Here is an 11,021-nt window from a genome sequence, read left to right as displayed (position 1 = left end):
GTTTGTTTTAGCAAAAAATAATTGCTTTATTTTTTACTTTAGCCTCTGTAAACCCCTGTAAACTAGGCATGATGTCCTGTTTTCTTTTATTTGTTCATTTGTATTAATGTACAGCACTTTGGCCAATTTCCACCATTGTTTATAAAAGTGCAATATATTCATATTCATGTTATGGGCAACTCTTTAGTTAAAGCAGAGAAAGTGCCTGAAGTAAGAGGAGGGTGATGGTAGCCAAGATTTAATCATGTAAAAGGTTCTAAAGGTCTTTGCGTGTGACTGTGAACCGAATGTGAACTGTGTGTTCCATCATGCAACAGGTTCTACTACATTCCTTCACCAGTAACCAGGAAGGGTTTATAAGAGTGTGTGTATCTGATGGAAAAGCTTAGACCTCAGCTGCACTCCACCAGAACAGGACATGGGTTATTACTCAGTACAAAGGAGACGCACTGGAAACTATTCACTTGACACATCTTACAGTATCATAACTCAGACAGGTGTTTAATGAACGGGCTTTTTGAACAGGTAAATATTGCATTTCTGTTTCCTATTTGTGAATATGAATTTAAAAGAGTCTTCATTATGCAGTATTCTAAATATTGATTTGTAATACAGTTATGTAATTGTTAGAGTTTGATTGGCATAAATGCTTTCTTTGTGCAGCCTTTTCAGTGTGGGAAAAGAGGATATTGCCTATAATTGGGCCATGCATGTTTTCTCAGGGTTGAATGGCCTGGATTAACTATGGCTATAGTAAAACTTGCTAGCACATGTACAGTACAACCTTTATGAATGTACAGACCTTAGCCAACTCTTTTGTGAAAGTGTTGCCTCTTACAGAGTTTGTAGCAAAGATTCAGCATATTTAAACATCTACAGATTTTTCCCATGTCGATTCACATTATGCCGCACACTAAATGTAAAGGGAATGTTCTGATTACAGTAAGATGTTCTGCTCAACAGTTGATGGGAACGAGATGGAAGATTCCAGACATAACAGTGAGCTTATTGCAATTATTATACCATTACTTATTATATAATGTGGACACCCCATTGAAATTCATATGACGTAACTTTTCATATCAAATTGTAACTCATCCTCTGGTAGACAGTTGATGGCTCTGATTTGAATAGCACATTTTATGTAAAAAAGATGCATTGCACATTAGCATTGCGACGTTTTAATCCAAATGTCAGTAATAATCAGTGGTGTTTTTTTCCTCCACAAATATTTGGTCGACCCTTATTCATGCATATTAATTTAGCCATTTCAAAAGAAAAAAATGGCTGTGTATCTGTCTGCACATCAACATCTTCTTGTCTATCCATAGGCCTAAGTCCCCTGCACATCCCCACAGATGTCTTAAAACTGGTGATCCCCTCTTCCGCTGACACCCACGCTGACCCTGGTGATGATGTTACTCTGTCATGTCACCTCTCCATGGAGACCAGCGCGGTTGCCATGGAAGTGAAGTGGCTGAGGATGGCCGACTGTATTTACGTGTATAAGAATGGACAGGGGACAGAGGGGAGAGGATACGAGGGCAGAGTGAGCATCCTTACTGAGGACCTGCAGAGAGGAGACGTCTCTCTGAGACTCAGAGATGTCACACACTCAGAGAGTGGGCTGCACAGGTGCCAAGTCAGTCATGGAGACTTGGAACTGGAGGAGACACTGTGGCTATATGTCAAAACGACCAAAGGTGAGCTGAATTTTTAATTTTTGTTAACTTTCTTGTGAATAAAACCCATCTATTTCATGTGTGCACTTGTGCATAGTATATGTGTGTGTGTGTATTGTCTACATACATGTTGTTGGGACTTTAATGAAACACTGGTTGTCTAGATGTGACTTTTAAGTTTTTGTGGCCTTTTTCTGGAGAGAGCTCTGAACATTGTTATTTGAGAGTGGATGTCGTTATTGAACTGTAAGATGGTGCATGGAGGGCGTGTTAAACTGCTGTCTCGTCTGAGCCTTTGGCACTTCCCCCTTGCACTGCATGTGCCACATGATGACCACATGATGTCACCATTTCCTACTTCATTCCATCTTCTCATCAATCACCTTACTGACTTTATCCAGGATTGATCAAAGCCAGTAGCCAGGTCTTTGGTATTATTTGCCCTCAATGGTGCGTCCAGGCAGCCCTGCCTTCAAGGCACTAATCCCCTCAGTTTAGGGGTAGGATGAGGGTTGAGGGGGTTAAGGTTAGGAATAGGGTAAAGGTAGTGCCTTTTAGGCTGTGCTGCCTGGAAGGTGCTGTTGGGGGCGAAAAACACCATTGAGCCCAGTAGCCATGTCTGCCTGATGTAGAATCCAAGGCCAGGGCTGATGAGATGATTGGATGATTAGAATGTGTAGTCTATGGAAAAGAACAGGCATATGTTTTCACAAATATATTGTATACAGGTGCATCTCAAAGAATTACAATATCGTGGTGGAAAAGTCCATTGCCCTGCCCAGACAGAGAGATTGAAGGCTGAGGATACCATTGCTGGTGTTTTGACTTAATTAGCTGATGAGAGCTCATCTCAGGTTGACATTTCTATATTATTAAATCTTCATTCTTCATTGGAGAGACAGTTGGAGATACTGTATACAACTCTGGCAAAAATTCAGAGATCACATTTTTCTGATGATCCTACGGTTGCTGAGTGACATTCAAATAATTTGACGGTCATATTCAAATTTCAGTGGTCTCTTCATTTTTAATATGGCTGTCATCTCATTCGAATGTCACTTAGCAACTTTAGGATGACATCAGAATGTGTAGTGGTCTCATATGCATATGTATATCAACTCTGTATGTCAATTTTTGAATTTCTTCCAGATGGAAAAGTTCCTCTCAGGAGAGTTAATAGTGCAACTGTATACATCAAACCGAATTGTAAGTCAAATGGTCACTATCATTTTGTTGTTTTGTTTGCACCTGATAATTAGCATGAATATTTCGTATACCAACTAAACCCCAATTGGCGTCAGTCTGAGGTTCACAGAATTCATTCAAGAATAATGGTGATCATAAATTTGTTCTCACTCTGTGACTAACATTGGGCAATGTCTGATTCTTCATCTCTTTAGTATTGACCCCATAGATAGAGAGTGTTCTGATCTATTGGTGTCTGTTTGTCTCTCTGTTTGTGTGCAGTGGTAAGGCGGGGCAGCAGTGAGACTCCTCCAGAGCATCGGTCCGTCCCCGCGCTGAGGCCACGGCGGCTGAGGAGGGACAGCATCAGACAGTGGCGGCAGAAAACACCAAGGAGAGCATGGAGCAGTGTGGGATGACCAGTGGAGTAGCCCCCAGTGTACTGGAGATCAGTTTAGATGAGATCCAACTCCATTGCCGTTTAAAACGCATGTACAGTGACTTAGTTGAAGAAAAAAATTATATATAAAATAATATATATGGTAATAGATGGTTGGAAATATGTAAAAACGATTGAGGAACTGACTAGAAAGACCTTGCTGGTATACAGTAATATGAACTACGTTCAGAAACAAGATAAAATGGCATTTTACAACGGAAGTTCGGGAAGAGCATGACTGAATTTGCCAAGCCTCCTTCAATCAGTCAGGTTGCTTATTTGCAGTAACGGCGTTACTCTGCTCGCAACCTGCCCTTACGCCTCCGGTCTTCCATAGGCATTAGGCAAAGAATAAAGGGGTGCACGGCGGAATCCAGTCTGACTCCTGCCTGTGCAGACGACGACGCAAAGCACTTCAGGACCCTGGCCAGATACTTTGCCAAACATGCTCTTCTACAGTATTATGCTTTTATATTATGTCTTTGTGCAAATTTCGGAACGTGAACTAGTGAACCCAACCCGTTATTATCACGACCTTCAGGCCGTTTCAGAAGGTAGATTGTATGTCTTGGGAGCCTTTGTTACTAATAATGATAAGTTAATAATAATGTAAGATACATTTTCCTACAGGATTGTACAGTATATCTATCTGGATTGTGAGATTCTATTTCAGAATGTGTAGGTTAAAGTTCTTCCAGGAAAACACTACACCTGCTCTCAGGCCTTCTGATACCCCTTCCCCACTTAATTCCACTCACATCAGCTCAACTCTCTCCAAATGTTTGGGACGTTATTTTCTCAGCATTGCTTCTCCGTTTGACTCTGGGATTTTATCAAACTATGGACAGGGTGCAATTAGGATTGTGAAGTTCCTTTTCTAGATTAAGTGTTGAGACACTTAAGACAGTGTTGTGTCCTTGTGGTAGCACACCTGTTGTTAATCTCATTTAATGTTGTGGATGTATCTGTCCACTTTCACTTCAATTGTAGCATTTGTAAGCTCCTCAACTGAAAATGAACAAGGTCCCGGTGTTTTTCTGACAAAATTGAAAGTCCAGAATTAAAACCCTCCATTCTATGACCACTATTATGATATTTAATGTCAATGATTTTTACAATGCAGTATTATTGTTTAGCACCACGTCATATTATTTCATATCATCTGGTGCATAAAACCCCTAATATGTGAACTTATTGAATAGACCATGTTAATTCTCAGTTGATGAGTTTCTCACTTGTCAGTTGTTCTCCCATTCTAAGGTGAAGGTGTGTCATTAACTCTGACTGTCTGAGGGCCTGTGCCAACTCTCAGAATGAGAGCTCTTACTTCTTCTGTGGCAGAGTCTGTCAGTGACACACCACTCATGAGGAACACCTAAAACAACCAATGCATTGTAGCCTGAGAATCCAATTGGACCAGAATGAGAATTAAAGGAAGACATTTGTTGTGTTTTCTACGTATGTGTACATATGTGTGTAATGTGTATGATAAACAGATTAATTCATATTGTGCCCTCTACTTTACGTTAAAACACATTTGCCGCAATTCATAATTCAGCCAAAATGCAGACCCTTTGCTATGACGTGTGTATGTCAGAGTGAAAACCAAGTCAGAGTAAAAAAAATAATGATCAGAGTGACCATTGGATCCTGGGTTACCTATCTGACCAAGGCCCTTTGTTCCAAATTGCACCGTTTATCTGAGCAGCCAGGTCTCTAGGAAGACTGTTGGTTATTCCAAACTTTTCCATTTGAGTATGATGGAGGCTACCGTGCTCTTGGGCTCTTGGGCTGCAGAAATGCTCTTGCATCCTGAGATCACACAACTCTGTCCCACAGGTCTACAGACAATTCTCTCCACCTCATGGCTTGGTTTTCACTCAACAATGAGACCTTATATAGACAGATGTGCTTCTCCTTATTATGTCCAATTAATTAATTTAGGCACAGGCGGACCCCAGTCAAGTTCTAGATGCCTCATTGATAGAACCATTGATAGAAGCAGGATGCACAGAGCTCAATTGCAAGTGTCGTAACAAAGGGTCTGAATACTTCTCTAAGCACTGAGTTTCACTGATTTTTTGGTAGCCTATGCCTAGAATCTTTTACTTTCTAAATGTGGTAACGTTTTTAACTCGTAGTTTAAAAATTTTCTAAAATGTAGTAACTTGCTTTGCATGCTGGTATTTCCTGAAGGAAATTCAAATCTAGTGTCGATTCCAGTAAAACAATGTTTGTTGCTCTTCTTCTTCTTTTCTTTTTTAAAAAAAGAATAAAGAGCTTGTTTAAAATTGTAGTCTTGCCTTGTCTGTCACACTGTCACCATCCTGCCGGAATAAGGATTCTCACTTCTCTTACAATTGCATAGGTGCCATACACGTGACTCCATCTGGAGGAGACAAGAGTTGTCATAAAGAAGAGCCTTCTGCGAGAATGGAAACGTGTTTGTGTGACCACATCCTCACGTGAATAGTTAAGAGACTGGGACAGTTAAAGGCTGTCATAATTACCTTGTAGGCCTATGATACAAATGTACTGTAGCACAGCAAATGTCTGTTAGACTGATTAATGTCACTGATATGACATGCTGTAATCTGGTGATATATATTACCGTTTAGATTTCTGAATTAACCTGTCTTTATAAATACTATACTTTAGTTCTTTGAAAATATTCAGTATGTTTGTTCACATACAACCAATATCTGTAACAATAAATGGGTGAATTAATTGTGTTTCATCTCCAATAGATTATTTGACTGATTGATTAGACTGAGTGCCTACATGTAGCTATAATATCCATAATACCATAAAACACTTTTTAGAACGTTAAGTTTGTAAAAAAAAAAACAAACAAGCAAAAACAATTTAAGGACACTTTTGTCATGTTGTGCTCTCTGTGCTAAACTACGTAGAATTCACCACGGGAGGGCGCTGCTTTTCAGTGTTGAAAAAAAGACTTATGGCCCTACTCTTACTCCGTCTATCCCTTTACCATTTGCTTTAATTGGTCAGTGTACAATACCAAAATTAAATGTGGCATTACCGAAGCCCAGAAGGCCACCTTGGGGGCATGGCATTATACTACTTTCTATAGGCTATCGAAGAACAAGGCAGCAAAAATAATTTCAGTTAAAATCAGTGTTTCATCCACATCTTGATCAGTGTACGTCTCAATTAAAAGCGATCAATGGAGAGTCAAATAGAGGTGTGTGTGTGTGGGGGGTTGGTGGTGGTGTGCGCGCGCGTGTGTGTGTGTGTGTGTGGGGGGGGGGGGGGGGGGGGGGGGTTGGTGGTGGTGTGCGCGCGCGTGTGTGTGTGTGGGGGGGGGGGGGGGGGGGGTAGATGTAGCGGGATAGGATGAGGTGGGGGCGGACCAAAAGAGGTTGGAGCGCATGTCTTGAGAAAGATGCGGAGTAGTGAACACGCGCTTGAAGAGGAGTCGCGCACGCGAAGCCCCCCCAGGTGTGAACCACGAGGGGAATGTCCAAGCACAGTCACCCAGCCAGACCCCTGCAGCGCGACCGTCCCGTTAAGGACATGATAAACGTTCGGTGTATAGTTGCAGACAATTCTTGATTTTTTATTTTTTTCTTAATCATTTTTCTGGACTGGACTGAGTATGCAAGAAGTTAAACTGGATTTTGGAGAATTATTTTGTTCGTCCTGAAACCGAAAGATTTCTTGCTGGAGAAAGATTTACATTGGAGAGGAAGAGATGCTCTGCCGTTACGGACTTGGGCTGCTGTTTCTGTTCGGGAAAGTGTGTCTGGTAAGGAAGCGGCTACTTTTTTTGTTTTTTTGTTTTGTGCAGTGACTTTGTTATAATAAGGTAGGCCTATATGTCCAGAGCATTAAAACACTCACACTTCAAAACTGCTGTGCACAAGCGAATGTGCGAAAAGAACCGAGAAGTGTGTCGATTGGCTGCAGCGTAGTTCTAGATGTTAGGCTACAGAGCACATACTCGCTTAACTGCTAACATACATTTTTTATCATTTAATTTCTTCAAATATTGCATTGTAAACACGTAGGCCTACAGTGCAAGAAATCAGAGATCACCATGGGGAATGTGCAAGTGTCTACAGATGAATGACCTTTGAAAGGTCCCGTGGGACATTGTGTTTGGGCAAGTGGGGGTAATGACTTCACTCCAGGGTATTGCGCACAGGTAAGCTAGTCCATTCAACACGTATATTATTGTGCGATCAATACAGAGTTCTAATTTGACATCTTGATCAAATGTTGTCATTTTGACCCAGCAGAGGAAATTAGAGAGTGGTGAAAGTGAGAAGTAGTGAGAAGAACAACTTTTACTGGTCGTTACATAGGCTATCTTACTGGGCGAATTTTGTGATACGGTGTGTAGGAACTCGAAGAGTCATAAATCTCCCAAACCTCCACCGGCGACAGCCAGCTAAACCATCAGCAAAGGAGCGTAGGCTACGGCTTGACTCGGCAACAAAGACAGACTTTTAGTGTAAGCTATCCCCGTGAGAAATACGACCGCCAAAAATCATCAGACCTTATTAGAGACCGTCAGACGGAGTCCTTGTTCCGTTTGAGCTGCCATGAATTAAATTAAAACCATCAGTCATTATCACCTGCTAACGGGAGTAATTGGTTTCTGTTCTGGACCCCCCACACATAAGTAATGTAACGGAAGCTCAATGCCACGCAGAAACGCCTGGTCACCAGTTTACTGACAGGAAGAAAGTCACCAATTCTGCAAGCCCTTTGCGGTGTCTCCATTGACTTTCTGTTTAAAAATGTCATGCATGATGTACTGTACTCAGTACAATTATTCACGGAAATTAAACTATAATTTGCACAATTGTCATGACCTTTAGCCATATTAGGGTATTTATGGTTTTACATTTTTTTCATGATTGACAGACAGTTATAATATTCATTCTAATATATCAAATAATTCAGAGATAGGCTAATACACCATGCAGAGATCACATCTTCACAGCATCAATTTCGCTTTTTGACTGTCTCACTTCTAGGTCATTGCAAGATATTTTGGTATATCGAGAGAATGTGCGCTCATCTGACTAAATTGAGGTATCATTTTACTAGATTGTGTGCACAGTTTGTGTGCATCTTTTGCTACACAGTGCTAAATTGACTAAATTGTGGTCTAATTTTATTATATTAACTGCTGAATTTAGTAAATCGTGCTCACATTTGACTATACCGTGCACACAGTTAACTAAATCATGTGCATGTTTTACTAAATGGTATGCTCAGTTTACAAAAAAATAAAATTAGAGCACAATTTAGTCAAATGAGCACACTGTTAAGTAAATGACCCTTCCAGGGTTCCATACACTTCCCTCCCTCTCTCTCTCTCTCTCTTCTCTTGCACCACCTTTACACTGTTCCATACAGTTTGTTGATCCTCCTTCCTCCTTGTCCTTCCACAGATGGTTCTTGGTCACAAGGAGGCCAGCAGTGATGAGTCTGGTGCCCAGCTCATGGCACCTGGTCTTGGGCAAGCAGAGAGAGCCTCTCCCCTTAAGCTATGGAGGTTTCATGGAAAGACCGAACCCTCTCACCTCTTGTCCCTGGACCCCTCCAAAGACCCACACAAGCAGGATCCACAGCTGTCAAAACATTTGAGCTCCAGCCCTCCCTTGGCAGCACGTGCCAGACGCCACCCCTTCCTGAAGAGCGGAAAGTTCCAGAAGATGTTTGGCTGGGGAGACTTCTACTCCAACATCAAGACGGTGCGCCTCAACCTGCTGGTGACCGGCAAGCTGGTGGACCACCACAACGGCACCTTCAGCGTCTACTTCCGCCACAACTCCACGGGCGAGGGCAACGTCTCCGTGAGCCTGGTGCCGCCGGGCAAGGCGCTGGAGTTCGACCTGGAGCGCCAGAGCGTGGTCTACCCCAAGGACTCCAAGACGTTCACGTGCCGCGTGGACTACGAGAAGGCCGAGCGGAGCAAGCGCACGTTGCCGTGCAACTACGACCCGTCCAAGACGTGCCTGCAGCAGCAGACGCAGAGCCACATCTCCTGGCTCTGCTCGCGGCCCCTCCGCGTCATCTGCATCTACATCTCCTTCTACAGCACCGACTACCGGCTCGTCCAGAAGGTCTGCCCAGACTACAACTACCACAATGCCCTGCCCTACCTGCCCTCGGGGTAACCGTGGACACCAGGGCAAACACTGGACACGGAGAAGAGACAGATAGTCATGGATGAGATAAAGTCAGAGGTCCACACAGTCAGAGAATACAGTATATTTTCACACAGGGGCTTGCTGTTTGAGCCGTGGCAAAGCATATGATTTAATGCTTGGACCCATCATAAGGACTACAAGTAACGTGTTGTTCTAATATCTGTAAATCAATATGTTATCATTGGAGTATGATATGTTTCAAAAAGCATACAAGAAGGTCTATTTTGTCTCTGATGAATCTTTGAATGTTTTTTTTTTATTTCTCAAGGACCCAGTAGATGTTATCTTTTCTGTGTTCATACCAAACCAAGGACACTGAGACGCTCTAAGCATGTTCTATTCACACATAGAATTACAATCCCACGGATGATTGGTCCTCCTTTGTTGTAGTTCAACACACCCAAGCATGAAGGGGGTTAGTGGGGAGTGCATTCAAACATTATCAACCAAATTCAACACTCTATGAAGGCGGAGTCTAAATTGATTGATGGCTGGGCTTTGTGACAAAGTGGGTTGGTTTAAAAGTGGGTTGGTGTAAACCAAACATAAACATGTTTTCAGAGATCACAGAACCACACCATCCAGACAAATCTGAATGAATACACATGCAAGTATTAAAAAAGGTATTAAACCATGAAAAAAGTATTCTGTGAGTAGGTCCAATGACTGTGCTGAAGCTGCACCCAATTGGGGTAAAGGTGCTCCCCCTCTCAACTGTGACAATTTGAGCAAAAAGTTTGTTGGACGCCCTGTGTCTTTTTTCTGTCTGTCGCTTGCGGCAGTATTGAAATTGAAGTCTTTCAAATCGTTATTGCTATCTTGAATGAGAAATATATGAGACATAATAGAGTGGCACATTTAACAGATTCAGTGTGGACGAACAGAGTATTTTGAGAGCTTGAGTCGAACCTGGCTTGAACTGAGACAAGATGAGACTACCACTTATTTATTTAACCAATTAGCACAACTCCTCAGCTAGTTTTTGATATCGGAGGGAATCCATGGCAGGATGTCTACTTCCTGCTCACTCCACTCTTAAGATCAATGGGGGTGGGATGGGGGTTATGCTGGGTGGGGAACTCATTGCATTATCAACACCCCTTTTTAGGACCACCCAACAAATGGAGTACAATAAATCATTATGGGTAACTACAATATTCAGTACCACACATGTGCAAAAGTCATTTCACATAGCTTTCAGATCTGTACAAGGTGTTTCCAAAAATGTAAACCTCCTAAAAGAAATAAAATGTTGCGAAGTAACTTTACTTTGCTGGAAGAATAAAGTCACAGGGCTCTTTTCTGTTTGAAAGATTACTGCTTCCTTAGTTTACCCAGAATTGTCAGTCACTGAACCAGAAGGGAAAACATCTTGTCTTGGAAATTAATTTTCTTTGTCTCACGAGGAATAAATTAGATCTTACTGAGATCTCACTTGTGTCTCCCAAGGGAGCAACAAGGTGAGATAAGAATAGACTGAGAAGAAAAACAGGGTGTTTTGAGATTCTAAGTTTAGTAAGTTCACTT

At 41.9% G+C, this 11,021-nt stretch overlaps 2 protein-coding genes across 4 annotated transcripts; both read left to right on the top strand.

Moving 5' to 3' along the window:
* Positions 1 to 395: 395 nt before the first annotated feature.
* On the top strand, positions 396 to 4,384 carry LOC134070458 (butyrophilin subfamily 2 member A2-like). Of its 3 annotated transcripts, XR_009936935.1 has the most exons (6): positions 396 to 525; positions 944 to 999; positions 1,332 to 1,703; positions 2,411 to 2,536; positions 2,832 to 2,888; positions 3,150 to 4,384. XR_009936935.1 is itself a non-coding variant. In XM_062526831.1 (5 exons), exons 2-5 carry the CDS (start codon positions 948 to 950, stop codon positions 3,284 to 3,286), a joined length of 618 nt encoding a protein of 205 aa, XP_062382815.1. In that variant the 5' UTR covers positions 396 to 525; positions 944 to 947; the 3' UTR covers positions 3,287 to 4,384. The 3 variants fall into 3 exon arrangements, 2 of the variants coding, with proteins under 2 accessions (XP_062382815.1, XP_062382816.1); XM_062526831.1 differs by lacking the exon at positions 2,411 to 2,536; XM_062526832.1 differs by lacking the exon at positions 2,411 to 2,536 and having other exon boundaries at positions 402 to 525; positions 964 to 999.
* A 2,556-nt stretch (positions 4,385 to 6,940) lies between these two features.
* On the top strand, positions 6,941 to 10,027 carry LOC134070282 (neurexophilin-1-like). The gene is made up of 2 exons (XM_062526579.1): positions 6,941 to 7,075; positions 8,733 to 10,027. Exons 1-2 carry the CDS (start codon positions 7,022 to 7,024, stop codon positions 9,459 to 9,461), a joined length of 783 nt encoding a protein of 260 aa, XP_062382563.1. The 5' UTR covers positions 6,941 to 7,021; the 3' UTR covers positions 9,462 to 10,027.
* Positions 10,028 to 11,021: the final 994 nt, after the last annotated feature.

Source organism: Sardina pilchardus, chromosome 22 (assembly GCF_963854185.1).
Source record: "Sardina pilchardus chromosome 22, fSarPil1.1, whole genome shotgun sequence".
Taxonomy (NCBI): domain Eukaryota; kingdom Metazoa; phylum Chordata; class Actinopteri; order Clupeiformes; family Clupeidae; genus Sardina; species Sardina pilchardus.
The sequence above is the reverse complement of the archived record's forward strand: the minus strand, read 5'-3'. Positions and strand labels throughout refer to the sequence as shown.